This window comes from Mus musculus, chromosome X, assembly GCF_000001635.26.
Source record: "Mus musculus strain C57BL/6J chromosome X, GRCm38.p6 C57BL/6J".
In the NCBI taxonomy this organism is placed as follows: Eukaryota; Metazoa; Chordata; class Mammalia; order Rodentia; family Muridae; genus Mus; species Mus musculus.
Window position 1 is genome coordinate 154,073,194 of NC_000086.7, and position 20,521 is coordinate 154,093,714.

A 20,521-nucleotide genomic window follows, 5' to 3' on the forward strand; every position below is an offset into this window, starting at 1 on the left:
AGACAGGGTTTCTATTCCTGCACAATCATCATGACCAAGAAGCAAGTTGGGGAGGTAAGGGTTCATTCAGCTTACACTTCCACATTGCTGTTCATCACCAAAGGAAGTCAGGACTGGAACTCAAGCAGGTCAGAAATCAGGAGCAGATGCAGATGCCATGGAGGGATGTTCTTCACTGGCTTGCCTCCCCTGGCTTTCTCAGCCTGCTCTCTTATAGAACCCAAGACTACCAGCCCAGGGATGGCACCACCCACAAGGGGCCTTTCCCCCTTGATCACTAATTGAGAAAATGCCTTACAGTTGGAGCTCATGGAGGCATTTCCTCAACTGAAGCTCCTTTCTCTGTGATAACGCCAGCTGTGTCAAGTTGACACAAAACTAACCAGTACACACACTCAGGATGATATCCTCCAGATAAATGCATTTGCCCAAGAATTTTATAAATTCATTGTTTTTAATAGCTGAGTAGTATTCCATTGTGTATATGTACCACATTTTCTGTATCTATTCCTCTGTTGTGGGTCATCTGGGTTCTTCCATCTTTGCTACTATAAATAGGGCTAATATGAACATAGTGGAGCATGTGTACTTATTACCAGTTGGAACATCTTCAGGGTATATACTCAGGAAATGTATTACTGGATGTACTGGTAGTACTATGTCCATTTTACTGAGGAAACACCAGACTGATTTCCAGAGTAGTTATACAACCTTGCAATTCCACCAGCAATGGAGGAGTGTTCCTCTTTCTCCACATCATGGTTAGCATGTGCTGTCATTTGAATTTTTTATCCTAGCCATTCTGACTGGTGTGAGGTAGAATCTCAGGGTTGTATTGATTTGCATTTCCCTGATGATTAATGATGTTGTACATTTATTCAAGTGCTTCTCAGCCCTTCAATATTCCTTGGTTGAGAATTCTATGTTTAGCTATGTACCCCAATTTATAATAGGGTTATTTGAATTTCTGCAGTCCAGCTTCTTGAGCTCTTTGCATAGATTAGATATTAGTCACCTATCAGACTTAGGGAGACTATTGATGACTGCTTCTATTAATCTGAATCTGATTAAACTTTGGTACCTTGTATTTGTCTAGGAAGTTGTCCATTTCACTCAGGTTTTCTACTTTTGTTGAGTATAGCCATTTGTAGTAGGATCTGATAATACTTTGGATTTCCTCAGGTTCTGTTGTTATGACTACTTTTTATTTCTGATTTTTTAAAATTAGGATACTGTCACTGTGTCCTCTAGTTAATCTGGCTAGGGTTTTTTTTTCTATCTTGTTGATTTTCTCAAAGAACCAGCTCCTGGTTTGTTTCTTTCTTTGAATAATTCTTTTTGTTTCCACTTGGTTGATTTCAGACCTGAGTTTGATTATTTACTGCCTTCTCCTCCTTTTGGGTGAATTTGCTTCCTTTAGTTCTAGAGCTTCTAGGTGTGCAGTCTGACAGCTAGTATATGCTCTTTGTAGTTTTTTTTTTTTTTTGGAGGCACTCAGGGCTATGAGTTTTCCTTTCAGGACTGCCTTCACTCTGTCCCATAAGTTTTGGAATCTTGTGGTTTCATTTTCATTAAACTCTAAAAAGTCTTTAATTTATTTCCTTATTTCATCCTTAACCAAGGAATCATTGAGTAGAGTGTTGTTCAGTTTCTAAGTGAATGTTGCCTTTCTACTACTTATGTTGTTATTGAAGATAAGCCTTAGTCTGTGGTGATGTGATAGGATACATGGGATAATATCAATATTTTTGTATCTGTCGAGGCCTGTTTTGTGACCAATTAGATGGTCAATTTTGGAGGATGTACCATGTGGCGGGGAGAAGAAGGTATATCATTTTGTTTTATGATAAAATGTTCTGCAGATGCCTATTAAATACATTTGTTTCATAACTTCTCTTAGTTTCCATGTGTCTCTGTAGTTTCTCTTTCCAGGATCTGTCCATTGGTAAGGGTGGGGTGTTGAAGTCTCCTACTATTATTGTGTGAGGTGCAATGTGTCCTTTAGCCTTACTAAACTTTCTTTAATGAATCTGGCTTCTCTTTTATTTGGAGCACAGATATTCAGAATTGAGTGTTCATCTTTGTAGATTTTAACTTTGAGGAGTATGAAGTGCCCCTCCATATCTTTTTTGATGACTTTGGTTTAAAAGTCAAATTTATTTGATAGAATGGCTACTCCAGCTTGTTTCTTCACACTGTTTGCTTGAAAAATTATTTTCCAGCCTTTCACTCTGATTTAGTGTGTGTGTTTTTTCCCTGAGGTGGGTTTCCTGTAAGCAGCAAAATGTTGGTTCCCTTTTTACTTTGCCAGTGTATTAGTCTATGTCTTTTTATTGGGTAATTGAGTCCATTGATGTTAAAAATTAAAGAAAAGTAATTGTTGCTTCCTTGTATTTTTGTTGTTAAAGCTGGGATTCTGTTCTTGCAGCTGTCTCCTTTTAGGTTTTTTGAAGGATTATTTTCTTGCTTTTTCTAGGGTATAATTTCTACCCTTGTGTTGGTGTTTTCCTTTTATTATCCTTTGAAGGGCTGGATTCGTGGAAAGATATTTTGTGAATTTGGTTTTGTCATGGAATACTTTGTTTTCTCCATCTGTGGTAATTGAGAGTTTTGTTGGGTATAGTAATCTGGTTTGGCATTTGTGTTCTCTTAGGGTCTGTATAACATCTGTCCAGGATCTTCTGGCTTTCATAGTCTCTGGTGAGAAGTCTGGTGTAATTCTAATAGGTGTGCCTTTATATGTTACTTGACCTTTTTCCTTTATTGCTTTTAATATTCTATCTTTATTTAGTGCGTTTGTTATTTTGATTTTTATGTGTCGAGAGGAATTTCTTTTCTGGTCCAAACTATTTGGAGTTCTGTAGGCTTCTTGTATACTCATGGGCATGTCATTCTTTAGGTTTGGGAAGTTTTCTTCTATAATTTTGTTGAAGATATTGGCTGGCCCTTTATGTTGAAAATCGTCCTTTTCATCTACTCCTATTATCCACATTTTTGGTCTTCTCATTGTGTCCTGAATTCCCTGGAAGTTTTGAGATAGGATCTTTTTGCATTTTGAATTTTCGTTTATTGTTGTGTCCATGTTCTCTATGGAATCTTCTGCATCTGACATTCTCTCTTCCATCTCTTGTATTCTGTTGCTGATGCTCGTATCTATGGTTCTTGATTTTTTTCATAGGGTTTCTATTTCCAGAGTTGTTTCACTTTGGGTTTTCTTTATTGTTTCTACTTCTCTTTTTAGGTTTTGGATGGTTTTGTTCAATTCTATCACCTGTTTGTTTGTGTTTTCTTCTAGCACTTTAAGGGATTTTTGTGTTTCCCCTAGACCTCCACATTACCCATGTTTGTACATTCAATATCCTAATGTTCTCCTTTTAATACTTACTGAACTGTTTAATAGTTATAGAACTGTGCCATTTTTCTATTCCCAAGAATTTTTCTGAATAAACACATTGTTCATCAAAATTTCCCTGGGATCCACAAAAAATTCCACCAGTGCCTTATCTACTCTCCAAGAGCTAACTCAGCTATGTCAAGCCTTTAATGAAACTTTATCCATTTGTAGCCATATATTCTCTTGGTTTTGCCTAGTTGCTAACAGATTATGTCACCCTATAGCCTCATGACTGCACTCCAAGTCATACTTGTGATCATTATACTACTGCAACAGTTTTCATGTTGTTCTTACAAAGAAAACCTTTCACATCTTTCCTATTGTTTACTTTCTAGCAGTGTTTGCAGATATTTAACACTGCTTTGACTAGGAAGCTTTCCAAATCCTTGAATGGCAGCCCCATTCCCATCATGCCAGGCCTTTTCTATGGCCATGGAATTACAGAAAGAAATTGTTACTGTGAGTTCCCTAAAGAAAGCACACCTGTTGTATTTCCAATTTCCAATTAATATCTGGATGCACCGAGAATATCAACTATCCCTGAGGAATCATCACTGAACTGAATGGTCATTGGAAACACATCCTCACATATCAACAAAAAAACAACTCTCTCTCTCTCTCTCTCTCTCTCTCTCTCACATACACACACACACACACACAAACACACACACACACACACACAAATCCCTAAATTGTTTCACTTTGTTTGCACAATTCATATATTAATTTTTCTTTCCTATTTTCAAAGAACATTGAGTTTTTGCTGCTACCACACTTATGCTCAGTATTAGCTCTGGTCAGGAAATTCACATACCATTTTTTTCCTGGAGAATGCCTTCAAAATCAATCTTGCTGGCACTATCTCAATCTTCTCAGTTTGATTTCTGGATATGTAGCTCTCAAAACCTCTTTGCCTTGTGAACATTCCCACGAGTGTCATTCTAGAACTGTGAAGACTAGGATGTTGACCTCTCCACCTGCGGGCCATTCTAGACCTTATTCATTTTTTGTCATAATTTTCCATATAATTTAAAGGGAAGCATTAATGTTAGATTCATTCCCACTGCAAATTGCCTAGATCCTATGTAGCTAAATTCCTCATGGTTAATTCTCCCATGAAAATAAGCATTCCTCTATTATGTTCACATGATCTAGCATCACTATGTAGGAAAAGTTGATACATAGATATGATCATGAACTGCAAATAACTTAACATAAATTCACACACTAGAGCCATTCCTACTTTATCTAGTCAGGCTCCTTGACAAGAAAGCTCTTGCAACATCATTCTCTGTCATTTCAATAACCAATCCTATGAGTACCATCTTGACAAATTCATTTCATAGCTAGGAAGAAAAGTAAGGCACTAATTTTCTTAATAATTCTCTAAATTTTCTCCATGTACAGCCATGCAAATTGTCACTTGCCTTCTTTTAGTGAAGAAAGCTCCTTCACTGGGTTTCTCCACTGAGTTTTCCCTTGCTGATACTGATACAAGGATATCAGACTTCAAGACATTGCTCTGCAAGCACACATTGTTAGCAGATAGATAAAAATACTGAGGTGGAAGGATATATGCTAGAATTATCCAAACACCACCACCACACTTGACTGTGTTCTTTATTTTCTTGATATTAACCTGAGATGCACACATCCACAGCCTATCTCCACAGTTCAGGACCTATATATGGATGCACTCATGAAACATCATTTTCTCTCTGAAGTTCTTTAACAATTTTCACTCCCCCAAAGAGTCTTGCAGCACAATGCATGGGTTTTTCCTAAAAAACAACACAACATGTGTCATCTCTGCAAGAGGAGTCATAGTTCCCGGTCCACATATCCCTGGTAAGTTTATTCAAAACAGCAAGGTGCACCAGGAACACCTGGAATACTCTTGATTTTTGAGCACAGATAAATGTTGGCTTCCTCTGCTGAATTCTGGACCTTAAACACTAGAGACATTCCCTGATGCCCAAGCCTACTTAAAGATAAGAAGTTGATGCACTAAATTGGTCTCTTCTTGGTATTTTTTTAACCATTAATTAATAATCTTCTATGATGGGTGGGAGGCACTAATCTATGAATTTTTCAGAATGTCTTTATAATTCAATTCATTTAAATCATCCTTGAGCAGAATAATGTAAGGGTTTTTCTATGCCTATCAAATTTCAACCTCCTTTCCACTTCAACATATGTTTGGGGTTCTGTCTCATGGAATGGGTCTTCAATCCATTTAAATTATGTTGTTTATTCATGTAACATTTGTGACACTCTTATATGAATACATCTGCTAGAACATCCCTGTTGTAGTTCACAGGATTTGCAGCTCTTTGATATTGACAATTGGAAGTAGTCTAATTTTCATTAATATGCGTGTACATCAATAGGAATGAAGCTTGTATTTGGCAGGAGCTCCATTTCTTCATGTTCAATTATTAAGAAATAGTTTCCTTCCCAATAGGGTCATACTTACATAAAATTGTAGAGAATCTTGAATGGAATTGAAATGATATTTTTTTCAGGAAGCATATAGTTTATGGAACCCTATTCACCCATGGTTTAAAGTAATATATTCCATTCTGGTCCATTGGGGTTTTATTAGAGGCATAAGTTGTGTAGTAGGGAGTTATTGCACCCATTTAAATTCCTTGCATACATGTTCATAATTAATAATCTGCTTCTTTAATGGATTCCCACAAGAGTTCATAAAAGGCTCTCAGTATTTTCTGTACCTTAGATTCTCCACAAAGGAATGTGATTACATTGATTTCCTTAAGCATCAACTACCTTATGAAAATATTTCACCAGGGATTTGCTTTGTTTATTTTTGCAGTATGCATTACAGATATACATTCTCTTACTACTGCTTGTTGGTAAAATTTGAGCAAATTATCTTAGCCTTTAGAGCTTGAAAATGAAAAAGCTAAGGGATATAGAAGAAAAAGTAAGCATAAACAAAGCTTGAGAATCAATTGATGCTTGGTATAGAACAAATTTATTTAAAATGAGTTGAGAACTACATGAGTTTCCTGTAGGAATAGGAAACTTCTTAAAGAACATTCTCACAAATGTTGGAAATCCAAAACTTATCACTTCACGCATCTAGAAGGCCCATTTTGGAAGCATCATTGGCCTTCACAGGACGCTTTAGTTTCAAATCGCTTATCTCAGAGAGAAACATGATCACACCAAAGAGTGACATGGTGGCTATAAGGAGGCCTACTGGTAACACCACAGTTAAATGTTTGCTTGTTAAAGCTTCTTTCTTAACAGGAAAATCAGATGGAAAGTCAAGAGTGGTGTGGCCATAAAAATCTACCATGTGGTTCCAGATCACAGAAACAAATGCGAACATGCTGCTAACAGACAAAATTAAGGCAGAGATCTTGTAGCAATATATCTGCATCTCCACTAGTGGGTTCTTCGTGCAGCTGATTTTAATGGCTATTACACAGAAAACCAGAACCACAGGCTTCATCAAAATGGCCAATACTATCAGGTTCTGTGCATACATAAATTCAGTTGAAATGTTCCAAGTTGAATCAATAGGGGTGTATACCAGCATCTTGGTTAGTGTTCCAGAGATGTTAAACTGCTGAGGGTAATAAGCTTCAAACAGGCCAAAGGACACAAACTGCACAGCATTGCTGTCAAATTCCCATAGGCGCCAGGATAAGATGCTTGCAATGAGTACTTCAAGCATGAAAGCTGATAAGCTGCTAAGGAGGCCGCTCAGCTTGTAGATGCAGTCCTTCTCATTGATAAATCTGTAGATGACATTAAACAAGTATAAAGTCAAATAATGACACAAAAGTATATGGGAAAACAATAGGCACATTACATTGGACAGTAAGATCTCATACCCAGTCTGGGATTTCACATAATTACATTTCCATGAATAAGTGCTTACCATACTACAAGTAACTGTATAAGAAGCCTGGAAGTCCATGACAATCAGAGGATTACTGTCTTCAAGTAATTTTGTGACAAAATTTCATGTATCTGTCAACCACTAAAATGTAATTTTATATTAACTAAGAATTTTCACCCTTGGAATTAATAATATAAAAAATAAAATTGTATTGTCATATAAGATGTGATGTTTATCATCTGTGAATTCAATTCACAAATCCAATAAATACATGAAAGCAACAAATACAAGAATGCTCAAATATCATTTCTAAATTACATTATAGTACTATCATGTGATTATAATAAACTGAAGAGTGCTGAAAGAATGAGAAAATGAAAACTAATTGATATGGCATAATGATGTATGTACAAATCCCACATATGAAACATGTATAGTCTTATATATGTATACAGTCTTTGATAGACACACTGTCACGAACCCACACACCTGCAAACAGGAACACATCAAAATTACATGCCAAAAGCAACTCTATGTAGAAGAAACTAACAGTGTTGAATGTCTTTGTGGAATTTTTTTTTTTTTGAAATGTGAAAATCTTTCAAAAGCTATACAAATTTTTAATTAAGGGCACAGTGACAATGAATTTCAAAATATGTATATATCTAGGCCAAAGCTACTCCTCAGTGAAAGGGTGATTGCTGCTCTTGTGAAAGGGCCTAAAATCACTCTTCAGTGCCAAAGTCTGAAATCTACACACAAATCAGGAAGACTTGTTGAAATTTACATAATTTAAATATAATGTATTAAAATGCCCATTTTCAGGTAATAAACTTTATTTGATTGTTATACATATAATATACTGACTATCTTTTATGTAAATTTTAGCAAAAAATAGACTCCATTTGTAATGTATGCACAAATTCATTTAGATCTGTACTAAGTTAAACCTTTGGAAATACTTAGTGTTAATGTTCATAGAAAACTGTGATCCAAGGGATTCCATGGGGTACTTGAAAAAAAAAAAACATTGGGGGAAATTTTTGTATCTACCAGATATGTGGTATATTTCATTGTCACTGTACATGCAGATGTTTTGAGGGTACTAAAATCAGGATCTAGTTGCTAGGAAATCTTCCCTCCTAGGCACCCACTCTTTAATACTTAGTAGGGAATGTGCTTCCCTATTTGGAGAAGATAGTTTCTGTACCACTTGAAAAGTTATAGCAGAGAGATAGGATTTTAGGTTTTCTTTTGTATATATTATAAACATTTTATTAGTTGAAGTTAAAATATGATTACATAATTTCCTTCTTCCCTCCAACCATTCCTATTTATATTAACACCTTTCTCCCAAATGTATGGCCCCCTTTTCTTTATTTATATAAAATGTAATATTCTACCACCAGAAACACACACACACACACACACACACACACACACACACACACATATTTTTAAGTATATAACTACAATCTTCTCAGCACATACAATGTTACTTGTATTTATATTTCAAATCTGATCACTTGATATTGTTTAACAAATGGAAAGATCCTTTCCAGTGTGTCTTAGGGTTTTATTGTGATGAAGAGACACCATGACTACAACAACTCCTTTTTTTTAAAGACATTTTCTTTATATACATTTTAAATCCTACCCTGAAAGTTCCCTATACCCTCCTTATGCCATGCTTCCCTACCCACCCACTCCCACTTCTTGGCCCTGGCATTACCCTGTACTGGGGCATATAAAGTTTTCAATACCAAGGGGTGAGAGATAGGATTTTAATTGATGGTATCTTCAGTAATACCCTGTTCAAGGCTTCTTACTTACCAAGGCAAATCTGTGCCAGTGAACTACAGGAACAGTGAATATCGATTTACAACCAGACAAAGGTGGAAAGTGTTGTTATGCCACACAGATGAACTATTCGAGAAGGACCCGGTTCTGCCTATGTCAGAATCCCATGGAGTAGATGTATCTCTTTCATACAGACCCATTTTAAAACCCTCTATCCAACTTATGTAATGTTTTACCTCCGAGTATCAACGATGAGTTGATCCATTTGAAAGATGCTGTGATCATGAATATCTTTGAATTCACAGGAAATGTTGAACAGAAATGGAGTCCCAAAGGAGGTGAATCACCTTTAGGAAGTGAAATTGTGTTAGGCAGAAATATCAACTCAGAACCTTGTCTCACCAACCAACTGCTGACTCACACATACCTTTACAATTCTGTCCTACTTTGATTAGTTGGAGCCTCATTTATAAACTTCACAGAGCTTAAACATCCTGAAATGCCTAAACCTCCAGTCAGATCTGCACAATCATTATGCCCCTGTTATATATAGGCAAAGAGAGCCTAATTCACCCACTCATGTCCAGGAAATTATACAGGTGTAATAACACAAGCTGAAGAGCTCTCTTACACAAGCATGGCTTCCACACACTTGATATTCTCAGATGTACATATATGGAAATTTATATTAACAAATTACTAAAAATTATGTCAAGTACCTTTTTTGTCTTCTTGGTCTTATGAAATGAACAGTTATTACTAATAACTAAATAACATGTCAAATACTTGTGTGGGGCATATGGCTATGGACAGACAGTCTGGTTTCCAGTCGAGCTGAGGTCTGAACCTTGGGACCTGGTGCTGATAATTCACCTACATGCAAAGGAAGGAGTTCTCTCATGTCTCCTGAAACTCTGTCTCCTGTCAAAGTTACCCCCCCCATGTACCCCACAAGAGAAACATGGTTAGTATTCACGGAGGCAATATCCCATGCTTATGACCTTCAGGATAAACACCTCTCCAGTTAACTAGCAAGAGCACACTATAAGAGGGCTGTTTGGGTCTTCCTCTCTCTCTTGCTCTCTATATCTTACTCCCCTTACTCTTCTCTCCTCTCACTCTCTTCCTCTCTCTTTCTCTCTAGCCTTTCTTCTTTTTGTCTCCCTTTTCCCCTTCTGTTCTCTTGGCCATGGGCTGACTCTCTGTCTTTCTACATTTTCTCTTTCTCATTGCCTTTCTTCAATAAAGCTCTAAAATCATAGATTATCTATGTTCATCTGTGATTTCCTGTATGAGAACAACTCTCCCTCAGCCCTCTTCCCCATAACTCCAGGGCACAGGGTGTTGGCCTGGGGCCCCATGGTTTTTGGGACTGCCCCTTTTCCACCCCTATTGAGTGGGGTCAGTGGCTTAGATACCCACCCAGGGCTGCCTAGAAAGTGACAGGCATTCCTCCTGCATCTGTCTGCCTAGAGCACAGGAGGAACTCTGGCTAGACATGGGATATCCTCTGTTCCCCCTCCTTCCCCAGCCCCCTTTTAGTTCCCACATACTTGCCTTTATCTTTTCATTGAAGTGCAAATGTTAGTGACTGCCCAGTGTAAGAGACTCACATTAAAAAGTTTTATGTTTCCAAGACTACCAAAAGTGAATGGCTCATTATGACTCAGACTTAAGATATAGTCTTAAAGGGCCAGTGATGCTAATGCTCTTCTCATATGTGAGAATGTTTCTGGAAATATTTTTTTTTTCATTTTTAATTTAGATAGATTCCTTATACAGCATAACTTGATGATGGATTTCCTCTTTGATATTTGAAGTATCTTCCACACCTGCATACTCATCCAACTGTGTATCAATTTACTCATTACACCGAAGCACAAAAAGTCTTATAATACCCTTAATTATAGTAGGAAAAAACAGGAATTCCATAACTATACCAAATAAAATCTGAGGAGATTTAAAATAAGTGATGTCACTAATCCCTGTCATGATCCCTTTACTGGAGTACAGTAGATGTACACAGTGATGTACTTTTGGTGAAAATGATTTTCTTTTTTCTAGAAAGCATAAACTGGAAATAGCTTCTAGGTTAGTGGTGATTCACTGTGTTCAGTACTTTGTGTTAGTTCTACTATTGTCTGGTGTGCACTTGTGTGCATACTGTCAGAGTTTTCTGAATGACAGGAAAGGGCATAATGGATGCATGTCATTTAGGACTGAATACTTCAAAGTCTCTCATGTTCTCCACATTGTTCAGTTGAGGGTCTCTTTGTTAATTATCATCTATGGCTCATGAAAGATTGTACAATGTCGATTGAGTGAGGCAGTTATATATGACAAAATAGTATTAAGAGTGAACGAATATCAATGTTCCCTGATCTGAATATTAGGAGTAGATTTTCCCTATAGCAATGATGTATCTAATATCAGGTGCCTGTCCACATAAGCAAGGTTATTTACAATATCTACTACTAATAATACTTGAATTGGACACCGAGTTTAGAATAAATGTTGCATGTTAATCCCATAACATTTGTGAAACTTACACGGGTATATCATCCAAACAGGTCACTGTAGTTCTAAAAACTTTTATCTCTGTGTTCTTGCTGGTTATAATTATTCTGTATTAAGTACTCCAGAATCTTAAAGTACCATTCTCACTAATTACATGCATGAAAAACACAGGAAGAGTTCACACCTGCATATCTAAATTGGAAGGAGAGAGAGAGGGGGGGGAGGGAGGGAGAGAGAGAGAACACAATTTGAAGGAAAGAATGAAAGTCATGTACATATGAAAACACAATACTATCATTACAAATAAACAACAGGAACAAAAAAGACCAGAAATTAACAATCAATAGCAATTAATAATATCTCTATGCCTCAATAAATAGACACAGATTCCAGTATTGATTTGATATTGATACCTTTCAAATGCATACAAGCAACACACATTGGAATGGGATTGACTTCAAAGATTTGATTCAAATTTTTTCTTTTGTTTTGGGGTCTTGCCCGAGCTAGTATCTCACCGGCAAGAATTCACTTGGACAACAGGATCCTTCTACGGCAAAGCTTTTATTGTTTGGACATAAGGAAGACCCCGAATCCGGAAAATGGTGCTGCTTATAAAGCCCGCAGCGTGACATTTCAGCACCTGATGTGGCGTGATAGCACCTGATTAGTTGCTTGCCCATCACCCCATTTCTACGCCCCGAGATGGGCAGTGACTGGGCGTGAATTTACTCTTGCACTTGTGCATAAGGCTTGTTTACTAGTTAGGTGCAGTGGAAGCCAGGGCCATCTTACAATGGCGATTGCTCACGGCACAGCTCTCCACATCTCCCCCTTTTTATTTTATTAAAATTTGAGGTTGGTCTAGGCCTCTGCAGTCATGTCCATCTGCTGTGGCTCCTGTCTTAGGTCATTCCTCCAATGTCACAGCCTTTCCTGTCATAGGGTAACCCTATTGCCACCGGGTCCCGTGTCTTAGGTTGGTCTGTACATGAGGAAAGTTGCCTATCTCTGGATACCGCAGTACTGTGTGCCAGTAACTGCCAAATGCCTAGGGCGAACTCTATAAAAGAGGCCAGCTGAAAAATGAATTAGTAAAACTCAGCGAAGTGCAAGTGCTGATCAATGATCGTTGACTATCTCTCATCCCAGTGCAATGGATCCACAAATCCGTGGGACGCAATAACAGAGAACTCAAATGCCATTTAAGTCTTAAGTATGGATAGCCAAATTTCAGGGGAAGCCCCTTGTTCAATGGCTGCAAGTGCCTGAGTAATAACGACCTTGTCATGGTTTTGTTGGGTTCTGAGCTTACAAACCAACCAGAGTATGAATACAAGTCCACAGCAGATGGCAGCAGCAAATAAACCTACCCCCACCTGTTCCTTAAAATAAGAAAATGCAGATGAAATCCAGGAGGAGAGGCCCTCTGTCAATGACAGGTCCACTTGAGTTGAGTTGCTTCTTAAAACTGCCGCCCTCAGGGCCTCTAGAGTCTCATCGAACCCCTCGGACCAATTTCCTGCAAGATACAAGGAGAGCTGTCTATACAGATTAACTGCACGAGTAAAATTTTCATATTGGACACTGGTAATGCACAGAGCACCCAATTTTCTTTCACAGCCAAACTGGGCCAACTGGTATAGAACACTTATTTGTTCCTCAACCAGATCGAGGTGCTGATTCAAAATCATCAGCCCTCCCTTCAACTGAGCACTAGCAGAAGTTTGAACATTGATGGCATCAGCCAGATCAACTGAAAGCTGATTTAATTTTGTGCCTGCTTGAACCATATTAGCCATAGCGTACTGTGCAGCTGTAGCAGCAGCAGCACTGGCTGAAATCACTATGATCACGGCAGCAGTAATGCCAAAATCTCTTTTTTGTCTAAACAGGGATAAGGTGGAGGGTGTTTCCACTGGAACAGGGATCCAACGTGGGATCTGTGCCACCATGGCACAGGTGTCCTTTGTTACATCCCAACATTGAGAAATCCAACAAGAATCATCAGAACAGCCTTCAAATGAATCATTTGAAAGGATAAACAAGAAAGGGGGGTAAACACAGTCTGAGGTAGGTGGATAATTAATCTGGTTTACCAAAGTTTTATTGAATTCAGTGATCTCTACACTGGAATTAGTATATCCATAAGAGTCCAGGGAGGCAGCATGCATTCCCCAATACTGAGCAGTTCTTGAGATGCCAGTAAAAGAAGCCTTTCCAACTGCTCCTCCCTGGATAAAGATCAAAGGATTGAGTTCTGTACAACTGCCATTGACTCCACAAAGCATCCACTTATGAAAGGGATGTATTCTAATGTCCTGTATGAAAAGTCCCTTTTTCATAGCAAATTCCTTCTCTAGGTCAACCATCATTTTGGGAGAAAAGGAAAAGGTTTTACTCTGATCTGCCCAACGAGTGATGGAGGATTGACAATCAGACCAGGGCATGATCAGCCTTTCATCTTCCAAACTACAATGGGGGGCTATTCTTGGTTTGTGGGGATGTTCTTTTTTTGAAAAGTTAGGTGGTAGAAATGTATCATTAACCCAAATTGCCTCCTGCCACTCATGCGCGCGCCAGACTGGCCAGCAGTAACGACGCTGCAACAGGATCCTTCTGCACACGTTTATTGGGAGAGCTTGATTGTAGAGGTGAAAAGACCCCGAGACCAGAACTGGTGCTGCTTATATAGGCCTAGGAGAGGCATGTCTCACACCTGGATTGGTTGTGCACTATGCTTCATTTGCATGTTCCTCATCTGATTGGCTACTCTCTCTCTGTACCTCACAGAGCCTCATTATCATACCTCATTTGCATGTCTCACATCTGATTGGTTATACTCTCAAAGCCTCATTATCATGCCCGGGCCAGGCAGTGTCTTTGCAAAAAACTTTACTGCATATGTACACATTGGTTGTTTGTCCAAACTTATGCGTGTTGGCCAGCAGTAGTCAGTGCCACTCTGCAACAGCACATGTGGCTTGCCATATCTCCCCCTGTTTGTTTTAATAAAATGAGGCTGGACTAGTCCTGTGCAATTATGCCCATCCGCCGTGGCTCCTGTTTTAGGTCGTTCCTCTAATGTAACAGCCTTACCCGTCATAGGGTAACCCTATCGCCACCGGGCCCCATGTCTTAGGTTGGACTGTGCACGAGGAAAGTTGCCCGTCTCTGGATACCGCAGTGCTGTGTGACAATAACTGCTAAATGACCTAGGGCGAACTCTGCAAAAGAGGCCAGCCAAAAAATGAATTAGTGGGGAAATCATGATCACTCTATCGCTTGCAATGAGGAAACCTCAGTGATGTGCAAGGGCTGATCAATGATCGTTGAGTCTCTCTCATCTCAGTGCCGTGGAGTAGAGAACTCAGATGCCAACCAATTCTTGAGCATGGATAACCAAACTTCAGGGGAGGAGCCGTTTTCATTAGCTAAAAGTGCCTGAGTTATAATCACCTTGTCACGTTTTTGTTGGGTTCTGAATTTGCATACCAACCAGAGCATGAACACCAGTCCACAGCATATGGCAGCACCAAACAAAATCACTCCCACCCATTCCTTAAAGTAAGAAAAAGCAGAGGTAAGCCAAGAGGTAAAGTCTCCAAGGGTCACTGGTTCCACTCTGGTCCCATTAAGGTTGAGGATCTGCATCTGCAGCCTCGTCTGCAACCTCTCCAGCTCCTGCGACCAGTTCCCCTTCAGGTAATTCAATAGGTCTGTACTTTTAATAAAAGAATTATTAATATACCTATTGGGAGTAATGCATACATGCGATGTGGATGCCACACAACTCATTTGTATGACATCCATCATCTGTTCCATATCATGTTGTAAAATATCCACTCTCTGATTCACTAACATTAACCCTGAGGCGATATGAGAATCCACCCTTTGCAGGGTAAGCAATGCTTCAGACGATTTTTCTGCTATCTGACTTATGGTGTCAGCAGTATTAATTTGATGGGCCATAGCAGTTCCTGCGGTAACTGCTGATGCCGCGGACACCACAATGGCTGTAACAATGGCAGCTGTGATTCCAAAACCTCTCTTTTGCTGAATAAGACTCATTATTGGGAACTTCTCTGGATCTGCCTCAACAGGCACAGGGACAAAGATTGGTAGATGAACCACTAAGGCTAAGAATTTGGTTCTATTCCAGCGTTGCGTCAAAAAACAAGTGACATTTGTACAATCTAACCATTCTGTATTATTTTGAAATTCAGCCAATATAAAGAAAAATGGAGGATTGATACAAACTTCTACTGGAGAAGTAGTCATATTTCTGATAATTCTATTAGTTGTCACATTATCTAAATGAGTAGAGGTATTGGAAAGAGTGGCAGAGACATTCAATATCTCATGAAAGGTTCCAGTCAGCAATGCAAAGGCTGACAGACTGGTACTAGCACCTGCCTCATTGCTTAAAATCCATCGTTAATATGGCCAAATATTTTCTTTCCCTGTAGCATCTCCTTTATCGTTCATTACGGCAAAATCTAGTGAGGGTGACAAAACAAAAACCCTTTGCTATTTCTTTCCGAGGAAAAATTTTTGATTGACAAGGTGAAAAAACTATAGGAAATGCGAGGTCCGGATGACACCAAGGCATGCTGCATATAGCAGTAGCATTGCCAACAGGCCATCGTGATCTTTTGGGAATGGTCACCTTTCCCTTTATCATAATAGTGGTGATGTTTATAGGTGAAGTTATATTATTTTCAACATCATCTGAGCCTGATTGCACTCCTTGAGCAACTTGTGTTAAAGCATTAAACAACACTCCAGAGCTCACCTTATTTTGGCTAATGGGATCTGCCCAATTCGAGATAATCTTTTTCTTTAAAAATATACAGGGTGTAAAAGGTTTGTCCACATTATGCACAAAGCATAGTGTATAATTCAAATGAAAACTAGTACTATTATACACCCGTGGCTCTTGAGTTTGTCGTGCACAAGGCGCATCCAAATAACATTCCGTTGCAAAAAATAAAGGCAAGGTAGAAGAATTGGAATGTACCGGTAAAGGTACTGGCCATGATCTTACTATGGCCCACAAAGGTATACTTATCCCGGTTTCAATCATCAGGATCAGGAGAATCATCTTGGGGTTCATCTTGATCTTTCACGGTCCTTGTCAGTCGCGTCGGGACCCAAAGTGGATTTTCTTCACCCTGTGGAAAAACAAATAGCTCCCCGGGATCTGATTAAGATAGGATCCGGGCCATACCATTTATTATCAAGGACATTTTTCCATTTGACCATTTCATTGGGCGATTGAGGCCATTGTCCATGCCTTTCAGCTGGTGATCTTCCAGCATCATCCAATTTTAAAAAAATTAAGAGTAAATATTGTAAGGGATAGAGCCATCTTTGGCGTCATAGCCTCTATTCCCCCTTTCTGTTTTTGCAAATATTGTTTCTTCCCCCTTTCTGTTTTTGCAAATATTGTTTCAGAGTGTGATAGACTCTCTCAATGATGCCTTGGCCCTGTGGATTATAGGGCAATCCAGTAATATGTTTCACTTGCATTTGTTTGCAAAATTGGCTAAATTTAGAAGAAGTATATGCAGGACCATTATCTGTCTTTAACACTAGGGGCTTGCCCCATGCAGCCCAAGCCTCTAAGCAGTGAGATATGACATGAACTGCTTTTTCCCCTGTCAAGGGAGAGGCATGTAGGACACCAGAACTGGTATCGATGGATACATGTACATATTGTAATTTCCCAAAAGATGGGATATGCGTGACGTCCATTTGCCAAACATCTAGCGGTCGCAATCCGCGAGGATTAACACCCACGGAAGGTGCATTAACAAATTCTACACATTTACCACACTGTAGGACAATATCTCGGGCTTCTTTTCATGTGAGCTTAAACTTTTGTCGTAATGTAGAAGCAGGGACATGATAAAGCTGATGAAAATTCTTAGCACTTTCTATAGAACTTTGTGATAGGAAAACCATGTCTCTGGTGGATGAATCAGCAATTGCATTTCCCTTAACCATAGGTCCAGGTAATGATGTATGTGCTTTAATATGTTGAATATGAAAGGGATGCTCACGCATCAAAATACAATTTTGTATTTTCCTCAAAATTTCAGATACTGGACTAGACTGCTTAAAATTTCTGGCAGTCTCTAATGCTAAAACCGCATTAACTACATAAACAGAATCAGAGATAATATTTATGGGCATAGGAAATCTTTTAAAGACTTCTAAAACCACCAAACATTCTACCAATTGAGGGGCTCCTGGTGTAAATTGCAACCTTACAGCCTTTTCATTGATTACATAACTTCCAACTCCTGTTTTGGATCCATCTGTATAAATATCAATGGCTCCCTTTATAGGGGTATTAGCCGTTACCTTTGGAAATATTACTGGATGTAATAACATAAAATGTAATAACGGATGTTTAGGATAATGATTATCAATTAAACCAGAATAACTGCATCTAAGAATGGCCCATTCATCTATAGTAGCACACAATATTTGCGTTTGTGTGACAGTATAAGGGACAATTATGCTATCAGGCATTTTTCCAAAGTGAGTAATTGAAGTTTTTATCCCTTTGTGTGCCATGTTTGCTACCATGGTGGGATAATGCTCTATAGTCTTATTAGGGGTTATATGTGGATGTATCCCTACTAAAGGACCATCTTGCCATAACACAGCAGTTGGCAAATTTATGGTTCTTAATATGCATAGGTACAAAGGTTCTTGCTCATTTATACAATTTAACTGTGCTTTTTGGATAGCTCTTTCCACCTTCCTAAGAACATCAGAAGCCTCAGGTGTTAATTGTCTCAATGAGGTAATATGTGAGTCTCCTTCTAAAATTTGAAATAAAGGTTTTAATTCTGAAGTAGGGATCCTTAAATAAGGTCTAATCCAATTTATATCTCCTAATAATTTTTGAAAATCATTTAGTGTCTTTAGATGATCTTTTCTAATACTAATCTTTTGTGGGGTGACACATCGTAAAGTAATAGTGGCTCCTAGAAAATGACTAACATTAGACTGCTGTACCTTTTCTGGTGCAATACTCAAACCATTATTTTTTAAAGTTTCATTAAGCAAGCCATAAGCTTGCTGTATACTTTCTTCTTCAGGTTCACAAATTACAATGTCGTCCATATAGTGACAAATTTTTAAGGAGGGGAAACCATCCCTAACCGGTTGCAAAGCTTTTTCTACATATAACTGACATATGGTAGGGCTATTTGCCAGTTCTTGGGGTAATACCCACCATTGGTACCTTTTATCAGGTTCCATATGATTAATAGAAGGCAAGGTGAATGTAAATCTAGGTTTATCTTTCTTATTTAATGGAATTGAAAAGAAACAATCCTTAATATCTACTACTATAATTCACCAATCCTTAGTTAGAGCTGAGAGTAGGGGGAGTCCTTTTTGTACAGGACCCATAACTTGCATTTGTGCATTAATGGCTCTTAGGTCATGTAACAATCTCTATTTACCTGACTTTTTCTTTACAACAAAAATGGGGGTATTCCAGGGTGATTGAGTGGGTTCCACATGTCCCAGGTCTAATTGATCTTGTACTAATTCTTTAGCTGCTTTTAACTTCTCAGAGGGTAAAGGCCATTGAGGCACCTACACCGTGTCCTTCGTATGTCACGGAATGGGCAAAGGCTCTTCAGTGGCCCCTAGAAAAAACCCAGCCCTTTCTTGTCTGCCTTTACTGTGGCTTTAACTGGTGAAATTCTACCTTGTAAATTTTTTCCAAGACCTAGTCCAGGTATATATCCCATTCCTTTCATCATTTCCTTGCTTTTTTGAAAATAGTCATTAGTTAGTATAAAGTTCATAGCTGATAACACATCTCTCCCCCATAAGTTTACAGGTAAAGGGAGTACATAAGGTTGAAAAAGCCCTGTCCTTCCTTCTTTATCTTTCCATTGTAAGGATTTTGCACTTATAGTTGGGGTAGCCTCATATCCTAATCCTTGTAAGCTATGTGACGATTGATTAACAGGCCAAGAAGCAGGCCACCACTTACTGGATATAATGCTTTTATCTGCTCCTGTATCCATTATACCTTGAAAGGGCTTTCCTTCTATTTGTAAAGATATGTACTTTATTTTCAAACCTACTCTTTCTACCCTTTGTACACTGCTTTTGCATATCACCTGTTTTCTTATGTTGTTTAGAATAACTCCAACCTTGAGTTTCCAATTTTAAGCTAACTTTCTGTTACAAGCAAAAGGCTGCCTGCCCCTTTAAAAGCTCCATTTGCAATCAGCCCTCAGCAGGGCTTTTTCAGCTGTACTTGACTCCCAGGCACCGTGAAGCTAACTTGTCAATTTTTGCTGTGCAGACTGAGACTGCTTTTTTATTTTTCAACATGAAACACAGAACAACAATCATTCAATCATCCAAGCAAAAACAAACATGAGTTGACAGACATATAGAAAATTTGGTGCACCAAAAAACAGACAATAGAACACAGATATCCTATTCGAAGCTAAAAATATTTCCATAGGAGCCAGAGAGGAAGCAGGATGTCTCCCGTTTTCCGTCTGTCCCTAGGAGGGCTCTGAAATAGCTTATTTTCATTTTTTCTCCTTCTTCTAAGTATTCTGCACAGTGGCTGCTTCTAATAGTTACTCCTCTTTCCCTGAGAGCTATCTTTAAGCCTTTGATGAAGGCTGCCTCTTTAGTCAAAGTCCTCGAGAGGAGGGTAAATTGACTTAATTTTTTGTTCTTCATTTTTTATATTATCCTTTATATCTTTATATTATCCTTTGTATCTTTATATTTTATATTATCCTTTGTATCTATATTTTAGCTTCCTTTCTTTTTATATTTCTTAAGTTACTTATTTTTCTGCGCACGTCTTCTTTTTCCTTTCTCTCTGTTTCTGATATGCCTTCCTGGTACTCCTACAAAGTCGCTGCCCTTCCTTAACA

At 38.5% G+C, this 20,521-nt stretch overlaps 1 protein-coding gene across 2 annotated transcripts; it reads right to left on the reverse strand.

Annotated features, from left to right (window-relative positions):
• Window positions 1-6,369: 6,369 nt before the first annotated feature.
• Window positions 6,370-10,684, reverse strand: Gm5947 (predicted pseudogene 5947). Of its 2 annotated transcripts, none has more exons than NM_001374216.1 (3): window positions 10,626-10,684; window positions 9,305-9,415; window positions 6,370-7,164 (listed from the first exon to the last, which is right to left on the reverse strand). In NM_001374216.1, exons 2-3 carry the CDS (start codon window positions 9,331-9,333, stop codon window positions 6,492-6,494), a joined length of 702 nt encoding a protein of 233 aa, NP_001361145.1. In that variant the 5' UTR covers window positions 9,334-9,415; window positions 10,626-10,684; the 3' UTR covers window positions 6,370-6,491. The 2 variants fall into 2 exon arrangements, with proteins under 2 accessions (NP_001361145.1, NP_001361144.1); NM_001374215.1 differs by having other exon boundaries at window positions 6,370-7,176.
• Between the last annotated feature and the right edge of the window lie 9,837 nt (window positions 10,685-20,521).

Excerpts from the sequence above, each read along its gene's own strand:
- Gm5947 (NM_001374215.1), bottom strand. The coding sequence starts at position 9,333 with ATGGATCAACTCATCGTTGATACTCGGAG. Across the intron at positions 7,177-9,304 it reads CTCATCGTTGATACTCGGAG|TGTCATCTACAGATTTATCA; the intron begins GTAAAACATTAC and ends ATACTTGTTTAA.